The following is a 20,154-nucleotide window of genomic DNA, read 5'->3' as shown; positions in this document are numbered from 1 at the left end:
CGAAAGTTGGCTCTTTTTCAGAGATTTGCATTTTCCTGCGTAATTCACATAGCGTCATTTTGAAAATTTTCTTTCCTACAGTTATGAGAAGGGTACAAAATGTTCGCCTGCCCTCGGTAAACTAGGCAAAAAAATTGAGAGCTTGGATTTTGAATCGATGGGTAAAAACAAAAAAAATTAAAAACTGTCATTTTTGAACGACATTGCTTTTCCGACTAATTTTGGGAAATATTTTCTGAAGAAATATAGTTACGAAGAAGTCAATTTTGCTGGATTCAGCAGAAAAGTTTGCAAATATTTCGTGTAGAGAGTATGAATATTTAGAAAATTTTCCTTTTTGTTTTATGGGCCACCAAAGTTGCCACACCGGGCACACTGAGAAGTGGCTTTGCCCTGTCGCGTCCTAATATTTTTTTTTTTTGTTCACCAACTATGGTGTTTCTCGCTAAGATACTGTCAGGTCCTTGGTGAGAATACAATATTCTATGCACCGTAAAAGTTTCGTTCGAAACAAAAAATGGCCATGACACCACCTTGGCTGTCCTTATCTGAACACACCCAAAAGTCAAAATCACAGCACAAGTCCAGATTCATACATTTTACCGAAAATCCAAGAGGATTGGCACGTATGTGTCATGGCACGTGATAGCAAGGGCTGGCCAGGCCACCCTCACTCCTTTCTCCCTGCCTCACTTGGCCTGACGATCTGCTTTCGCAACGATCGCATTGTAACTTTACTCTACTGCAGCTGCTTACCTGAGATTCAGTTTCGGCACCTCCTACTGTGGGATCCGGGCCATAGTGGAATTCTCGATGAAGTTTTCCAGAGTACAGGTCATCCACGAACGCCTTGAGCTTTCCAGGAATCCTGAAAGCCAAGAAAACGTTGAAAAGGGAGAAAAACTTGTATCATAAACCCTTATGCAACATGCAAAGGCCGCACGTTATGCGCACATGCTTTTAAGAATTCTTGAGCGTGCTTGCACACAAAACCGGTGGCACAGAAATTCATGCATTCCCTCTTTGATATTGCAAGCTCGCTCCTCCAGGCCCACCTCCTGCATTAAGAACTATGATAAACGAAATGCAAAATGACCATGAGCATTTGAGAGGAGGGGGAAGGGGGGAGGCAAAAATGCCAGTTTCTGCTCACAGGGATTTGATTAGGCTGTAACTATCACCTCAGGATTACAACAAAAAGAAAATTTACTCCATCTGTTCACAAACATGTCAATTTACCAACACATTAGGACTAAATAGCTTTAATACCATTTCCCCATCGCACAAATTTTTTTTGCTCAATATTTTGCCACATCCCTGGCTTCCCAAAATTTTGTTAGTCCTCACCAGCATTCTGCTACCTTCCTTTGCAAAAAAAAAACTCTCAGACCCTCGTGAACATGTCCAGAATGTATTTAGCATATTCAACTTGTGAATTTCAGACAGTAGAATTGAACTTAAGCATACTATCATATACTTGCTTTCCTTCAACCCAAGCTTTCCATTCGTGTGTGCTGCCATCTTACAGCATGTGCCAGAGCATTCTTGCCCAGCGTAGCCTGTGCGTGGCTTTTACGCCTTATAAACAAAGAATATGCCTGCCCTTCTATCAGAAAGTAAGCAAGTAACTTGAAGACTGCTGCTGCAGATCTGCTGCTCCTTGCACGCTTTCTCCGACTTGCAGGCAGAAAGGCGCATGCAGAAGGCAGTTATCACACGGGCTGATTTTCAGGCCCAACCATGTTAAAGGATGCAAAACAGCTTTCTAGAAGTGAAACAAGCTGAGAGGGTGGCCCCATATTTCAATAAATTTTAAGAGAAGGAAGAAGTGGATGGGTTAACGAGCCAAAGTAACCCCTTCGCTCTGAACTTGCTGTTAATGCAACATACAAGTTTTTTTTTTCTTGTTCTCTTTGTTGCCTCAACCATAACAGCAGCTGATAGCATACAACACAACAAGCTGCCAGGACAACATGCAATTCTGGTTTAGTTGAAAGATTGCCAAGCTGGAATAACGAATGTTCTAAAGTCAAGACAAACTGTATTTGGTTATACTAGACAATCAGGAAAAGAAGAAAAGCTGGTGATGCCACCTTGAATGCCTTGAATACGCTGGCTGATGCACAACTGCATATTCTGGAGTACAACAAATTGCAGTCTAAACAAATTTTCGCTGATATATGACAGTGTTTTTTCTTTTTTCAGCGATAGGGCAAGTGTCCAACGATCACACTGTGTCACAAACTAGCAACAGTTTATGAACAAAACCCTCAGTGGTGGAGGATGAGGTGCCATTTTTGAGTGGCCCTGGCGACAGTGCCTCAAAAGTCAAAAGATGCACGCAGCAACTGATGACACTTGTACCAGAGGAGCATTGAGAGTTGGGCTCAAGCTGTCAAATTCTAATGAACTCGTGACCTTCAGTTTCAGTATTTGAAGCAAGAACAGAACCCACAACCACGCATGGCGCTAAAGGAATGAAATGCTGTAAAAGGGTTTTGCACAGTTTAATCAGTGACAGGCTAACCTCTGGCTTCAGAGGGACTGTGCTTTTTAGCACTGAGCCACTATACTGGATGCCCGTTTTTGTCAGAGCCCCCAGCACGCTCTATTATGGTGGAGGACAAGAGCAGTTAGTTAGAAATACTCCTCTTCAAATGCAAATTGCCCAATGATGGCAGCACTGCTTAGGGCAGCACAGAACAAGCTTAGGGTAAAATAGGAACTGCCTCTTCTGCCGAATTAAGAGAGATTTCGTGCTACCCTCGTGGTCCTTCGGAAATGTCGGTAGCTCAAGGCTGCTCGGCCCCAGCTGCTACTCACTTCACTTGAGCGAAGTCCGGAAAGCGATACATGTGCCTAAAGCTGTCGATGGCAATGATAGGCAGGTCCTTGGTTGTTTTGCCCAAGTGCTGCAGAGGGTGGGCAAACTTGACTCCATCCGCAATGAGGGGGTTGATGGTATCTGCAAACACACACACTTTTTACGAGCCGGCTCAAAAATTCATATGTACAGTGCAGTACTTCATCCCGTAACTCCCAAAATTATGGAGAAGGCTATGCAAAAAAATCGTAACTTGTACTTTTTTCTCATTTTCACTCCCACATTTGTACGCAAAACGAAAGTGTAAGATGAAAACCAACTTTCAGCCATAGCTTGGCTACGCTGCTTTTGCGATATCCAGCACTTGCAGCTGCGACATTTAAATACTGCATGAGAGGAGCATTTCAAACCAAGAGGGGTTTTATAAAGCCAAAGTTATGCAATTTACTTTTTAAAAATTAGTATGTGCAGTCTACACCTGTTAAATGAATCCAGCTACATAGACTTCCAATTATAGCGGACCATACTTTTGGTCGTAATTCGGGCATCATGCATTTTAAGGAATCACTCGGGTCGCAATAAACTGAGATTATAGCAGACGAAATTTAATGCGAAACTTGCTTTTATACTGAGCTTTAAACTGGACTGCTGTGGGGCCTGCATGTGATGTTTGATTTGATTTGCATGTTTGGTTGAGTGAAAAAGATCATGTCTAGCCCCATGACCCAGGCTCCTGGCACGACCACGTTAAGCCAAGGTCGTGCTGTTTACGCCCCCCCCCCCCCCCCTCTCGCATTTTTTTTTTTTTTTTTTTTTTTCCCCGTGTGAGACCGATTAGTGCACAAAGCCCCATTATGGCATGGCCGAAAAAAAAAAAAACAGATTTCTCTATTTGACATATTAATTCCTCTATGTGACATATTAATTCACGAGTTGCTGCTCCCTCATGCTTCCTATGGTTTGCTGATGTCATTCTAGATTGACACTCCCAGGATTCTACCGCAGAGTATTCCCTCTACGGAACACACCAAATAACGTTTGTCTTAGTTCTCTGAAAAGTCTTGCTGCCCCTTACCTTTACACTGTGCTTTACAGCACAGGAATTTTTCATGTGCTTATACATTAATAGCTACAGAAGTCTAATACAGCACGGTGTTGCTGTCAAGCAAAAGAACATGGAGAAATGTTCATACTCTTGTCATTATGGAGCTGCTCGTGGACCGCTTTCGTGTACAGATCAACACTCTCCTTGTCATCGGGGTGGTGGAATAGAATGAGGAATGGCAGTCCTTCTTCTGTCAGCTCCTGCATGCCCACAACCACAAAAAAGCAGATATTTAGGCATGGCTCCCAGAAGAGAAAATGCCATTTGCCCATTGCCTGCCCTCTTACCTCGGCGTTCTCGAATGTGATCTCCCGCACCAGTGGGATGCACTTCTCTCCAGCCCACTTTTTCAGGTCATCAAACAGATGGGGCAATGAAGGATACGTCTCATGGTTTTCCCCAAACTGCGCAAAACAGAAAAGAAAAAAGTTTAACCCTGCTACGTAGTCCCCACAAAGTAGGACAGTGCATTGTACTTTTTCTGTTTGTTTATTGTGAAAACGAAAATACCAAGGGAGAAACACATACAGAAGCCCAACACTACACAGGGTTTTAACAACCACAAATCTTTTTTCTCGCTAGACCACTTCCTTGTTTATGCTTCGCCGAGAGGTCCTGTTTCCCCGCTACTTTTACTTAAGGGGGCAGTTGGGTCTTTGGGGCCGAAAAACGGTCAAAAAAAGCGTTTTCTCAAAAATGGCATTTCTGGCCTCCACGGCCATTTTTCTATCGGTCTGTAAATTTCCTCATCAAAAGGCACCATATTTTGTTGTTATTATATTATAATAGCATTTTAAAGTGCACTCTACAGCTCAGTAAGCGCAGAATTCGATGGTGAAACGGCACTTTTCTTGCAATACAAAGCTAGCATTTCATCCTCAGATATCTTGGCACCCAGAGCAGGTACAACTTTAATTCTTTTTGCTTCTGATACCGAAATGTGTGGGGAATACAATGTTGGAAACAAATTTTTCAAATGGAGGCCTTGGAAAATTATTATTGTGTTCAATTGGCACCATTTGCGAGCAATTTCTGGCAGAGCACGGGAGAAGTTAAGTTCCCTGTGTTGTAAAACGACCAAAAATAGCTGAATCAAAAAAGTGCTTCCTATGTTGTATCCTTTAGTCATTTGTCTGCCTAGCCACGTAGTAATTGCTATTCTGTATGGAGTGGTTATTTTGTAATTGTGAGCCAAAATAATGGCAATTATTCATTAATTAACTCAAAATATAATCAACTTACAAAAAATCTAATGGCAGATTTGAAATCAGCACAAAAAACTCTATAGTACTGTGCAGTGTCATTAAAATTGGTTGGTAAATAAAAAAAATAGCTCTAAGACCAGTCTGCCCCCTTAACAGAGGTATGTACAAACTAGTAACTGGATCCGTTTACAATAAACAATGCATTGTTAGCAGTAGTTGGTTCCATGCAAGAGCAATTATTAATGTGCCAAGTATAAATTACCTTGATTTTACATTTTAGCCAAACCCACTCTAAGAACAACACTTTTTCAGGGGCTGGTTGGTGCAAGATCATGATAAAAGTAAAATTGGGCAAATCATGTAGGATACATTGTAGGATCATGTAGGATCTGCGGTGTCCACAAACACAGACATTACCTAGCGACGACAAAGTCTGAAGGAGTCAAACCCATTTAGTCAGAGTGATTCAAAGTGTGCAGTGCATCCTAGCAACCACGGTGCCCACGGCAACACATTCCTCAATCTTCCGTTGCGCTGTCTACTAGGATGAGCCCTCCCAACGTACCACCATGACTAGTAAGTGACACCAATGGACCTCCCCTTGAATGTAAACACCGTGACGTCACGAAGCGCACGTGCGCGACGGGAAGTGCCTACTGGCGACCGCTAAATGTGGCGGTGGTTGGCAGAATGCATGTGCGCCGACGGCTCGACCTGCCAGCGCGGTGCCCGAAAGGAATGTTGTGGCGTTGGTTTGGACCTTTGCTGGCCGCCTGCATTGTAAGTGGGGGGGCTACCTAGCCTAGCTGCGGCCGTCGTCGCACCTCCATGTAGCTTTTCACAACTAAAGCCACCGCAACACAACTGTGTATTGTGCAGTGAACTGACGACGGGCATTTATGCTTTTGGATAATCAGTGTGCGACAGAGCAGCCAAAAAGGGGTCATTCTGAAGGTTGGTGCTGTTCCGACGCATTCCAAGAATGTTGTTGAGGATGCTTTGTGTCGGTTACATCACACGGAAAGCTCATTCACTTTTGTTTTCGAAATCTGCTGACGCCCAGCGGTGCCTCAGGCAACGTGTGCACTACCTGTTTTTGGTCTCCTTGCGTCACCCGGAGGCAGTGGCGCATGCACAATTTCATGTTGAGGGGAAAAAGGAAAGCATGAAAGGTAAAAGAAGCAAAATAAACAAAAACAAAAATATAAAAAGCAAGAGCCAAAAATTATTCCAATAAAAAATATCAGGATGATGTCATGCTCTACGCGAGTTACCGATTGTTTAGCTACTTTTTCCCCTAGTGAAATCGCGAAATTGTTCATCGTCATTGTCAGAGTGCACATAGCAGTCACGAATGGTTAGTGTGTAGCCTGCAACAGTGACAGTAAAATAATTATCTGTAGTAACTATTTCATGATACAGGTCAAAGTTACTGGCCTGATCTACCCTCCCTCCCACTGCATACATCAGCACCGGGAGATCGCGAAAAAAGAAAACATTCGCTGAGTCCATTTGCTTAGAGCAAACCGATTTTTCGAGTTAATTGTGCAGCAACGCAGACGCACGAGCGGCCTATCTTGCGGCAAAGGCGTGATGCTAAACCTGGGCACAGCAAGCCTCTCTGTTTTGCCGTGGCCTCAAGGCATAATATAATTTTGTGGACCTATAATATAGCTTAGTGGAACTATCACCTGGGGAAGACATAACGCTTTTGCATTTAAAGCACCTAATCAGGCATAAGTGAGAGCCGGGCTTAGCGGGGCATCGTTCTAGAGTAGTGGCTAAGGCTATTACCAGAGTCCAAAGCACTGAAGAACAAGAAGAAGAAGAAGATATTTCCACAAGGATCCCCTAAGGGCCATCTCTGCACGTTCCATGAGTGTCCTTGGCACTTCCGCGCTAGGATCGGCCAGCCTCCTTTCTCACAAAGTGGGGGTACGATTGGGTATGATGGGAACTTTGGGGTCCTGTGTGCATGTCCAGAGAGTACCGTATTTACTCGCGTAATGAACCCTCCCCCCACTTTTCTTGTTGAGAATTTACTTTTTTGTCACTCTGCATAAAAAATCCAGCGGAAATATGTTTTTATTTCAGCATGGTTGCTGATGCTGTAGGCGATCGCAGTAACTTGATATCACCCTACAGTACGCGCAGAAATGCTAAAAATGCATTCCAAGAAAAAGAAATCTCAAGCGTAGCCGGAGATGTGAGCGCGAGTGCTGTGGCTTACAATTTAAAAATTGCGCGCTTGAGGTGCGCCACCTGTCGAATGCAAAACAAACCTTCTTGCACCACAATATTGCGGCGTGCGAACAAAGCACAAAATGTACTCCGCACTCCTTCCCTGCTCTTTGCTGTTTAGGCTGGTTCTGTTGGCATGCGAGCAAAGCACTAAACGTACTCCGCACTCCTCTTCTCTTGCTGTTACGTGACTTCGCCATTTACGCTCTGTGGTGTTCAGCTGTGTTCCAACCTTTTTTTGTGCTCCTGGTGCGTGGCGTTTTAAACTACGGTGGTGGATCATGCGTTGCACATGGAAATGGCGCAGCTGTGTGGCACTTCAGTGTTGACCGAGTGCGTGTAGCTGCGGGCGAAAACGAGAGGTTTTCAGGCGGTGAACAGGGGTCGTCGTGTGTTTCGTGGGCCCAAAGAAGGGAAACTTGCCAATGTCGGAAAAGAAATTTTGGAGTGCCTTGATGGCACGGAAAATGGTGCCGACAACAAAGTGTGGCCGCAAGCGACTTCAGTGAGGATGGAAGCTCCATGGCGAAGGGGGACGATGGCGAGTTGCAAATAAAATATAATTTCAATTACATAATTACCTACATGTTTTTTACAAAAATGGTAAGGCTCTGACAGCGCTTCTCTTAGCAACTTTATTGTATGAAATTTCAACTTTTAAAAAATCTGTTGCAATTTTTTCCCGCATAATGAACCCTCCCCCCAAATTAATGCTGAATTTTCAGGAAAAAAAGTGGGTTCATTATGCGAGTAAATACGGTATGATAGATGCTGGGGTAGTCCCTGCAGCTAGGACACACTGCTATTACGTTTCACAGTGCCGGTCCAGCTGCGATTCCAATATTTTTCACTAGTTATAAAAGTACAAGAAATTTAAAGGGATAGACAATAGATTTTTGTCGAATAGATGTTCTCTATCCCAAATGAAAGATCATCCTTAAAGGAGCCATGAAGACAAAATACAAGTTGGGTTTATTAGAAAGACTTAGTCCTGATAACAATGATACCTATATCATCGCAATATTCGAACAAATAACAGAGATATTCAAGAAAACGTGTGAAGCAGTCGCGACCCCCTAGCCAATTTCCCGCAACTTTTCTATGACGTCACAGAACCTTGTTCGTGCGATTGGCGGCCCACCTAACTGACCTGTCGCGACGACACATGACTGGACGTCTGTAATGGGGCCTCTAATTCCATTTGACCGCATCACTTGAATGCTAACGTGCAGTTAACGCACTGAAAATTATGTTTTATTGTTGGCCCGCATGACGTCATTCTTGCTCATAACACGTCACTGTGGCGCAAAATTTGAAAGTTTTAAATACGTCTTGCTTTTTTTTTCGTTAAAAAACATCTTTTCTGGCTGTAATAGAGCTGAGTGAGATACTGAATCCTAGTTCTTTCAAATTAAACAAAGTTGTATTTTCTCTTCATGGCTCCAACGCCCTAACGCGAAACGGTTTTGCTGATAGCGCCCTAAAACTTTTAAATTGAAATTTTTAGATCTACGAGCCATATGTGTCCTCCAAAAATAATGCTGGTGACCATGACATGCAGTAGTGCGGCAACATACTTTTGTCTGCATGCGAGATGAAAAGTGGTACAGTCTACGCTCGTTACAGCGGATCCGGCAACAACGGACTTTCGGTTACAACAGACCATTTCTGTTGGTTTGTCTAGTCCCCATGCATTTTAAATGGAGTCCACTCTGCTCACAACGGACCCGGCTAGAGCAGACTATCGGCTACAACAGACTAAATTTTAGGCGAAAATTGTTTCGACTGAACGTTTATAGCGGACTTCCGCGGGGCCGGCACCCGATGTGCTTTTTCGTTGTTTATTTTGACAAGAAAACTATTATGTCTGGAAACGTTGCTGGCAGCCGGGTCTCCGGTCGTTGGCGCAGCCAAGCCAAGCCAGTGCCAGTGGCTTTTTTTTTTTTTTGTGCGACCAGCGGCATGAGTGACAGGGTAGCTGATTTCACTGTCGGATAAATTAAGTGTAATTAACGGTGTTGAACATGGGGACAAACAGGCTGACATCGCCAGAAGTACAGGCCTGTCTAAGCAGAGTGTCCGCTCTACCGTCAAGAACAAGGCCGCTGCCGATAAACGCGACTCCGGTGAGATTGAAAACAGGGCTATCGAATACTCGAGTGGTGCACTCGGAGGCGAGTCTGCCCTCATCAGTTTTTTTATGTACAGTGTAGACCGCTTATAACGTATGTCGCGGGAGCCGCAAAAATCCGCATTATAAGCGGTACCGCACTATAACCAAAACACGCGCGAATCCAACCCCATCGCCACCTATCTCTCAAGTCAACCTATATTTATCATCACTCAAACGCACAGCACTTAAAAACGAAGGCACGGTCTATATTTCGTATTATTTTTAACATCAGCCGCTGCTGCAGGGCAAAAGCGCAGTCTCACAAACGGTGAGCGCGGCTTTAACTTCCGTTGTGTTTGTTTTGAAAGACCATGGCTGCGTTTTTAGCGTCTATGAACAGATGCCGCAAGACGTGATAAGAACGTCAGCGGGATTTTTTTTTTTTTTTTTTGCCCCGCCTTGTGTTCACGATGCTGAAGGCGGCTGCTTATCAGCGCAACGTACTGGTGGTGGAAATCTTCGGCTTCGCGCGACCCGAATGTTCGGAAAGGGAAAGAGCGGTGGCTTATCTGCAACACCGTGCTAAAGCGTGAACCGCGTGGTAGATTTGGTATCGCGAAAACGTGCAGTGCACGCCAGCGCGGATACAACTGGCGTGGTGTGGGCGGCGCGGTAAGAGGCGGCAACATGGCGTCGGCACTGGCCGTGAAGCGGTGCAGGCAGTTCCAGTAAGTTCCAGCGACCGCTTCTAACCGCTCACTGAAGTGCCGCACGGGGCGCAAGAGAAGATGCTCATGCAAGAAAAGAGCTAATAATGTGGGCGAAAAGTGGAATATAAACTGCCATCCACGCTGCTTGTGAAAGCGCCCATCAAAAAATAACGCGGTGGTAAGCCTAAACATCTCTGGCGCGGCTTGCCGGCTCGGAGCGCTTCGAATCTCCCGCCATTAGGTACGCGTCTCCACATTGGTGCAAGTCGTCAGGCTCCTCCCACTGCCACGCGAAGAAGCCACCGCGAGCGCGGAATCGTCGATACGAACACGAGAAAAAAAAAAAAAAAAAAAAAAAAAAAAAAACTGACGCGCAACGCCGATGTGCACGATTCGTGCGCGAAAACGGGCCATGCGGTTCACGACTAATAAAATCAACTTGCCGCGCGCGGTGGGGAGTCTGTCGCTATCTTCCGAGGTGTATCAAGCAAGGTCAGTTGTGGTTATCAGGTACGCGCGAACTAAAGGGTGCCTATTTTTTTTTTTTCTTTGGGTGTCTACGTTAGAGGAAAGCAAGGGGTGCACGCTGCGTCAGATGGCCGATTTCATCCTTTCTTTTTTCTTTTGCTACCCTAAAACGATGCCTCAGCTGCGCCGGTCGATCAGCAGACCCGCCGAAAAACCGCACTATAAACGGTATTGTGCTTCGGCCAACCGCATCTTAAGCGGTATGCTTATGCATTGAGTTCTATGGGAGGCAAACCGGTGGTCGCAAAAACCCGCGTTATATCCGGTCCCGCACTATAAGCGGTTACGTTATAAATGGTCTACACTGTAATAAAAAACTCGGGTTCAGTGAAGTTCGGCTTTTATTATTCCCACGCATGCATCGTTCCCGTTCCGTTCAGTAAAAAAGGTAAGAAATGCCTCAAGTAGGGGTTGTTCCCCATCCATTGTGTGCAATCTGCCGGTAACCGTGCGCAGTCCAACTGGTCTAACTTTCGATTTTATAGCTGTCCATCATCAGATTATTTTATTACAGCTGTTTCAACGACCAGAATAAAATCGCTAAAAATGTGGGAGCTACCTTGAGGGAACGTCAGGCAGCGATCCGATTTGTTTGACGAACGGTTTCGGGAAAACCTGCCTCGTCGTCAGGGGATTTAAGAGCCTAGCTAATGCTGATGGGCACGACTGATGTTTTATAGCTGGTTTATAATTGCGCCTAGTTATATTCTTGCTTTATTTGCTCAGCTTATCTTGCGTCTTTACACGCTTGTCCGCACGCGCTAGGCCTTTTCGAAGTGCCGGTGCTAAGCTTTGGAAACGGTGTTTACGCGATTCTTTGCCCTCGCGCGAGCACTGTGCAGAAGTGCTGCAGGCGTGTAGAAAGAACAAAGTGTATGTACTATGCATGCAATATAGGTCAAAGTACCGACTGTAGAGCTATGATACCCCCCCCCCCCCCCCACGTTGGATACTGCATACTTCGGCTACAGCGGACGTTTTTTTCTGGATTCAGAGGGTCCGTTGTAACGGGCGTAGACTGTATTTAAAAACTTGTCCCCAGCTAAAAAAATTCTGAATTGCAGGCTTTCTTATTCCTTAATGTGTTTTTTTTAATCAATAGAAACAGCCAGCTGTGTGTATTGATGGCCTAGTATGACATCCTCTATTTTGCATGAAGAATGCTGGCTTCATGGTGTATAGGTTGGCAGTTCTATTCTCCCCAGGCGCATCCTTTTTCTTTTTTAAGCTGCCGTTGGCGTTTTTTGGAAACTGAAAACGAACATCTCGGCATAAAAAACGCCCCTGACTCAGGCAGAATCGTCAAACAACGTACAACACAAGCAGGAAGCTCCTTTGTTTACTGGGTCTGTTTACTGAACACTGCTGCTGATTCTGGGCATGAAGGCTCATTTAGCACCACTGAGAGCCACACTCTAACTTGTACCATTGTCGCTTCTGCTCTCATTCCTAGACACGTGCTGCTTAGTTTATTCAGTATTTCTTCTCAGTTTTCCAACAAAGACATTAGCTGAGAGTCAGCACTCGTCCTGTGTAGTTCATTGTCCTACTGTGTCCCATCTTTCGTGCGGTGTTAAAAATGAATGCATACCAACCCACACAACCTGCTAAACTTGCGAAAAGCCAAGGAAATTAATACGCAATGTCTTTCTTTTTAATTCAAACCTGCACTACTACCAAGCACGACAGTGTGATTTGTTTAGCAACTTAAGAAGTAAACAGGAACACCGTCCACGATCAAGGGAGGTGCTCGTGTGTATGGACTAGGGGTTGGCATCTTACCTTGCTTCGAGGTGGCTTGAAATGAACTGCATCAGTTGCTGTGATATTGGGTTGGTCCCCTGGCCTGCATGAACAAACAGGGAATACATAGTAAAACTCCACCTTTTTAAAAATATTTTTTGTATCACTAGAAAAAAGTCCACTTATTATAGTTATAAAGAACCCAAATATTGTGGCTCAGAATATAAAAGATGCACCTGAGCAGAGGGCCATAGGCTTGACAGAGGGCAGATTCCCTGTCCACATGAGAGGGGTCAGATTTTCATCAGACTTTCATTCTTCTCCCTAAAATACAGCACCCTCAAAAATGGACCAGTCTCAGTCTTGTCAGCATACAATGCAACACCAGTGGCTGTAAGCAACATAACGAACTATTTCTTTTATTTAAAAAAAAAAAAAAAAACGTAAATTTTGTGCCCTTCCCTAGTGTTTGGGGAGGGGGGGGGGGAGAGGGAAAAAGAGATGAACCTGTTGGCCCCTCCAATGTGCATGCCTATGTGGAGTGTGGAGGGCTACAGCTTAGCTTGGACTACATGGGGATCAGCAATGTGTGCCCAAATGTCGAACACATGTGAATGTTTGACTGCTTCCATAATAAAGAAGGTGCCTTGCTACTAACGCACCAAACGTCAAAATGAAAACGAACTCTATGTATGCTAGCTCCACTGAAAAACTGTCAACCCCAGAAGGCAACTACAGGTCGCCAAGACCCCGAATCAAAGGGCACCCCGCAATGGTTTTCCTTGAGGTACTTTTCAAGCACGCACCCAAAGCCCCTAAATATGACAACACAACACAGGGGCCCCACAATTGGCTCAGCTTGCAATATTTTGTATATGCCATTGTGTGAACTAAACAAGCCTAAATAATGCTTTAAGTCGCATTTTTCTTTTATGTAAGCATAGAAACTTGACCAAAGACTCACCAAAAAAAAAAAAAAAAAAAGCTAGTAACCCAAGGCTGTCACTACTGCCCGCTTCAACAGCCTGTGTGCCCTCCCATGGCGCGTCACCACGGACCACTCTCAGCATCGCCCGGTGTCTGCACACTTTGCCAAGATGCATGCAAACTGATCCGTCTATGTGCAATATGCCGATGTCTCCCCTCTAGATATAAGCGTTGACGCCAGAAGCGGTGGAGTCAGCGAGCATTGCAAAGCGGGCGGCAGCTTCCAGGTTTTCAGTCTGTTTTGAGGTTTGGGGACGTGTTTCAGCCCCGGGAAGCGCCGTTCTGGTCACCAGAAAACACATCTTTATCCCTAGTGACAATCGGCTGCCATGAGACAAATTCAACCAAGGTATTTTTGATGGAAAGCTGTTGCCCAACACAACTGCAATTTGCAGTGGCGCATTTCATATTCATGGCTACCTTGGCTTGCGTCGGGGGAGGTCGCGAATGTGCGATAGCTTTTTATGTGTTCAATAAGGAAGTTCTGGCTAAATTTCTTGTGACACAAGCATGATGGGGCTAATTGGCAAGATCAGTGTGTGAGAAACAAGTGTTATCACTGCCGGGTTTCTCAAATATGACAAAAACTTGACACACACGAAGATACTAGTTGACAACCTGGGTTTGTAGGCTGAATTGTTGGAGCCTCTCCCATTGCTGGAAAAGCCAAATGGTAACAAATACAATTCGTTTCAAAGGTGGGTAGTTCACTTCTCTCAGGAGCTGCTGCTTCTACGTTTTTTTTCTGTGAGCATTTCACAATTTGTTTTGTAAACAATGATATGCGATGTTTTTTGCCTTTCTATCAAACCACAAGTGGCGTTCACGTGAAGCCTCACTATCAAGGCAGCGCCGACTTAGCTTTACACTTCAAATTAATAAAGCACTCAGTGCATAATTTCAAGGTAGGCCTTGTTATGAACAGCTGCCCTGTGGAACCCTGTGGAACAAAAGTAGCTTAAAGAGGATAATAGAGCTCAGACAAATAAACCTAGCAGCACACACCAACACAGTGGCAGGCACTTGACTTTGCTAGCCCCGTGTGCTTCATCATCCTCTCCTATTTGTCGGTGCCGCTGAATGACGCCACCAAGAAGCGCAGGAACGAGCTTCCCAGGTCAGGCTACCATGGGCTTATTAAATCAACTAGGTTCATCCAGACAAAACTGTCCTAAAAACAGCCGGAAAATGATGCTAGCCTGTCTTTTATGCTGCAACAATCTGGACTTGGGCTGTTCAAGGCTCAGGCAGCAATCTTCCCATCCAAACGTTGGGTTTTGTTCAAATCAAAAGCCCCGCAAAAATCGTGAAACACTGCTCAAATGCGACAGCATCGGCCAGTTTTCATTGCATTAGTGTTTAGATGGACGAGAAGGAAAGATATGCGCACTCTTTTGACATAACTCCACGAATACTCGTTGCTTATACAATACACTTGTGGGAATAGTCGAACTATGTACTGTTGGACCACACTGTGTGCTCCGTTACATCAGCGAAGGGTGACCTCTTCAATTTAATGGGGCAACCTTCAAATGCCAGCTGCAACTGGAGACTGGCCAATCATCAAAGGATTCAGCAAAAACCAGAAACACCAACCTGGCCACAAAGTAGAAGTTGCAGTCGTCGCGCAAGTCGGAAGCCACCCGACGGAATGTCGCATATGCCTCGGTTTCTTTGCTGGCGAAGTAGCCCAACAATGCCGGCTTCTTTTCCTGGAGAGAGAGACACAGACAAAAGAAAAAAATTATGTTCAACTCGGGACACTGCTTTTAGTTCTGCTAGTGTCATTCCCAACTAAACTGCATAAAAGTGGAAGATTTAGAAGCATTAATTGGTGGAAATAAACTCACTGCTTAATGAACATTTGGAATGCCATATTCTGTAATTTTCATTAAAACTTCTAGCAAACAACCTTATTAAAGCGAGGACGATTTCATTGCAACTGGCCATGAATTGGGAAGCATACCCCATGTTTACCACTGTAACAATATTTAATTACATACTTACCAGATTTATTTAATTATGAGATTTATTAGATTTACGAGAAAGAACATTTTAAAGGTAACATGATTTAGAAGAGATCCAAAGGTGATTATTAGGGGAGTGCAAATATCAAATTTTTCTAATACAAATCCAATATCGAATAATTAAGACGCGGCTTTCAGCTTCGGAAAAATGACCAAAAACTCATTTTTTTGAGAGCCACATATTCGGCTTCTATGTTTTCTAATCTGTGAGTTTGCAATGTTTTTCCACCAAAAACCGTCGCGAAATGGCATAAAAAAATACTTTTGCCATCCGCGATGACAAAATATCAACGCGAGAGGGAAAAAAAAAAAAAAAAGCAATTTTTTTAGTGCTGTATCTCCACAACGGTGCCACTGGGGCGACGCCCAATCAGGAGGGCCGTTTCAATGCGCACCGACCAGAAGGCCAACCGCGCTTCAGCATCTACTTCTGGCTTCGTTTGTGCGTCTTTCTTTTTCTGCTGTTCATGCGTTTGTTAATGAACGAAGATAAAAGAGACATCCAGGACCGGAAAGAGGATCGCTCCGCCGATCCAATGGTACCAAAATGGCTGCGCCTGTGGCACCATTGCGGAGTACAGCGCTCCGAAAATTGCAATTTTTTCGCTCTTTTGCGCTGACATTTTGTCACCACGGCTGCCAAAAGCATTTTTTATGCCACTTTGCGACGGTTTTCGGTGGAAAAACATTGGAACCGCACAGGATAGAAAACATAGAAACTGAACATGTGGCTTAAAAAAAAAAAAATGTTTTGGTCATTTTTCCGAAGCTGAAAGCGCGCGTCCTCCCCCAAAATAATCAATCCAAATATTTGATAACAGCCAATTATTCGAACCCTTTCGATTATTCGAAATGTTTCGAATACATAGTTCTCGAAGCGAATACGAATGTAATATATTTAATATTCGAGTAAAATTTGAAATTTTCTAATATTCGCACACCCCTAGTGATTATGCTGTCCAACACATGCCCTTTTTACTCTTCTTCTCCTTAATCTACATACATACCCTCTCTATAACACAAGAAAGAAAACAGCATAGTTAACCAAGATATTAGGCGGTCTGTGAAGGTTTTATAAACTGAAAGAGGAGAAAAAACAAGCAGACTTGGCAAAATACTTATTAACTGTATCTCTGTCCACTACTTCCCCTACACTTTTTGTGCCTGTCACACGGGGAGATCAAGCTGCTAATGCCGGCACTAGTACAAAGTTTTGCCCCAATGTGCTACCACCCCCCCCCAAGGTGTCTAGCGTCACCCTGCACTTGATATGTGCAGCTCTGTAGCCCTTATCCATCCACTTGTAGGTATTAAAGAGCCAGAGATTAATGACCTAGCGATGACTGCCCCATGTCGTTTAACATTCACCCTCACCCTGGGAAAAGAAAAATTTACACCAATAGCTTGACCCTGGTTATGTATAATGTTAATGACTCTCACCTCTCTCCTCTTCCTTTCTGTGTTAACAATGAAAAATTGTAACAATACTAGAAATCAACATAAAAATTTGATCTGGAGATTTCTAGTCACCAAGTTCCATAAAATGCATTGTTAATGCACACACGGCTCCAAGGACTTATCTGCATCTGCTTAAAATACAAAACAAACACCGCGCAAAGTTCTAGGCGATAAAACAGCAGCCGGTATCTCATAAATTCTCTGATTAGGCATTACGTAAAGAACATAAAGATCTGCAATTTTTTAGACTATCACTGCGTACAAATGGCGCGGCACCAACACAGCAACCAAAAAAGCTTTCTGGTGACACTGGCAACCCGGTATTAACATAAACAACCCAGAAGCAGCTTGACAAGTGAGACAATGAAGGAGAAGCCACCCAAACCCAGACCCAATGTGTGCAAGCTTCAGTTACACAGCGGCTATCCGCTGTTGTTGCTCAACTGGCAGAGGAGAACTGAGAGGGAAGAGTGACAGGTGAGGAAGGACGGTTTTGACAGGCATTGAAAACAAAAAAAGGGCACTGCTGCTCTACTATGCCCACCGATCATCCATCACCGGTGACTGACAGAGTCCTGATGCGAAGTTTTCAAAACTCCATCACAAAGAACTAGGCCGTTGGACAGAACACAGTACAGGTTCCGTCCTCGCAGTTACTAAACAGCTGCACAAAAAGTGCCCAAACGTCTGGGACACAAGTTATACATTCAAGGTACCCTAATCCAACTGCAATGCTGAGCTGGAGATTCACGCTTTCTGTACAGCCCTTGACAATTAGCTGCACCTTACAATTATAACAGCTGAGCTCATTGCCACAAAAGTATGAGGGTCGGCACTGCACAGTGCAGCAACAAATGCCCATCGTCTTGCTATTTGGAGGCGTTCATGCTGAAACAATATGGTGCATTGTGCACGCTTGGCAGTCATCAATTGTTTCCTCTCAGGACGCGTACCTACATACCTATCATCGCTCAATTTTACACATATGCACTGTGATTTTGGCTTTAGAACAATTAAATTTTCATAACTTCAGCCGTTTTAAAGTGCATGATGGGCTCTGGTCGCCACCCTTACAGAAGGCCACATTGATGCTTTTAGGTATTTCAAGTATTCAGCCTTTCAGATACGTTATAAATCTTTCAAAAAAATTAAAGGACAACATGTTGCAGATTGGTTATAGGCAGGTCAACATGGATATGCCCCTTTGCCCAACACACTAGAGGCTGTGCACACACACACACATATACATGAACACCTGAGGCCTGATTCTCTAACAAAGGGACATCGTTTTGAGACGGTGCGGTAGCGCCATGCAAATGCATGTGCTCTTGGGCTAGTGTGCTGCTTTGAGGTGTTGGAGGATGAGAATGGCCCCACAGAAAAGCACCGTGGCAAGGGCGCAAAGCGACAAGCGAAATGACGGGGAGCAGTGCGTGTCGCTTTGAGCCCTTGATACAGTGCTTCCCTGCAGGGCCATTCTCTTCCCCCAACACCCCAAAACAGCATACCAGCCCAAGAGCACATGCTTTTGCATGGTGCTACCGCACCGTTTCAAAGAAACAGCCTCTCATTTTAGAGAACCGATCTCCTGCACTCCCAGCACCGCGCCAGAGTTCTGCCATACTGTCCCCCACAGCACAGGTGCAGTGCATGCTGGCATCACACATCCTATTTCATCTCTGTTGTACTAGAGTTCGTTCTTCCCTGGTCAACGCTCATGCTTTATTATCAGCAGTCCTACCCTAATGGGCGGCACCTTACTGAGGCTTCAGGCATCCTGTGACCCAAATTTTTACGATTCGAGCCTTCCATGCTTACACATTGTGAAGCTTTAGGCAAGGTCGCACGAATAACAAACCACAAAGGAATCACCCTTTACTAGGCCCTACAACATGTGGGCCCAACTTTCCACTCCTTCCCGAAGCACGATACGTTACAAAGAAGCACATCAGCCAGTGTTTCAGATGGCATTTGGTAATAAGGTCCCTGTATTTTTCAAAGGTAGCGCAAACTCCCTTCCCCTCGCCGTTTCCTCCTCGCCCCCCTCTCTCGGCCGCCATTAGGGAGCGACTCCGGCGGAGCGCGCCGCCTGACCGTTTCGTTTCGTATGCGCGGCGCGTTGAAGTGCTTGCTTAAAACGCGACAGTTCTAGGCGTAAATTCAGAACGGTGTTCACAGATAATGTGTAGGAAGAACTGTGTGTGATTGGCCAGTGCCTTAGCTATCATCTCGCGTTTTGAGGGGGCCAACTGCACTTTCGTGCCGGCCTATCGAAATCTGCGTTTGTAGTACTCGCGGTCGATTTAATCTGGGGCCTGCTTCACAAGATAGAAAAATCTGGTCTATGTGGAATTTTTCTGGAGTTTTTAAGTGTGAAAGAGCACCTAAAAGTTCATATGAGGGCTATTAGAGCTCGAGTTGGTACGGGAACAACAGAGCCCCACTAAAATTTGGAACATGCACGTCCACTTCCAGAATGGGACGGGTGTATATTGCGCTGCTGAGCACGAGGTCGCGGGTTCGATTCCAGGCTGCTTTTCTGATGGAGGCGAAAAGCAAAAACGCCCGTGTGTACGAGATTTCGGCGCATGTTAAAGATCCCCAGGAGGTCAAAATTAATCCGGAGCCCTCCACTGCGGCGCGCCTCATCGCGTGCATTGCGGCGGCGTGTTAAACACTACAATCAATCAATCGGGGACGTGTGTATACAATTCATTCATAAAATACACAAACGTTCAGTGGATCGAAAGTAGATTTTATTCAGTGCGCAAACAAAATGCGGGAAGCGTCGAATGATTGCGGGAGGCGTCGATTTAGATCACGAACGCTCCCGGAGAACATTCCAGTGGAGTGACGACAGGGCGAAACACTCTCACTATCAAATCAGATTGCCCCTGCGGCATACGAAGGAAAAAGTAGAAAACCTAATCCGGAGCCCTCCACTACGGTGCGCCTCACCGCCTGCGTTGCGTCGGCGCGTAAAACCCTACAATCAATCAATCAGAGAAGCAAATACCCGCTTTGAACGCACGTAAGACAGCCGGGTATGGCCGGACGTAAACAGGACAAGAGGCGTACGTCGTTCGCAGCCGTATACAAATATATGATAAAATATTGAAACAATGATTGCACTTATAAGTGAAAGAACCCTTCTTTTCAATCACAGACATACACACAAGGTACTGAAGTAAAGTAATCGTTGCACATTTCTGA

At 44.8% G+C, this 20,154-nt stretch overlaps 1 protein-coding gene across 1 annotated transcript in view; it reads right to left on the bottom strand.

Moving 5' to 3' along the window:
• The window catches only part of Erp44 (Endoplasmic reticulum protein 44), a 46,095-nt gene that overhangs the window by 12,629 nt on the left and 13,312 nt on the right, over window positions 1–20,154 (bottom strand). Inside the window, exons 6-11 of the mRNA XM_077687485.1 lie at window positions 15,053–15,168; window positions 12,509–12,572; window positions 4,217–4,333; window positions 4,018–4,129; window positions 2,824–2,965; window positions 757–868 (exon numbers count right to left, since the gene is read on the bottom strand). Coding sequence (XP_077543611.1) covers window positions 757–868; window positions 2,824–2,965; window positions 4,018–4,129; window positions 4,217–4,333; window positions 12,509–12,572; window positions 15,053–15,168 — 663 coding nt within the window. The remainder of the gene's footprint in view (window positions 1–756; window positions 869–2,823; window positions 2,966–4,017; window positions 4,130–4,216; window positions 4,334–12,508; window positions 12,573–15,052; window positions 15,169–20,154) is intronic.

Source organism: Haemaphysalis longicornis, unplaced genomic scaffold (genome assembly GCF_048455015.1).
Source record: "Haemaphysalis longicornis isolate Haplotype H1 unplaced genomic scaffold, Haemaphysalis longicornis Haplotype H1 scaffold_1, whole genome shotgun sequence".
Classification (NCBI taxonomy): Eukaryota; Metazoa; Arthropoda; class Arachnida; order Ixodida; family Ixodidae; genus Haemaphysalis; species Haemaphysalis longicornis.
Note: the sequence above shows the minus strand (reverse complement) of the source record. Positions and strands in the feature narration are given on the sequence as shown.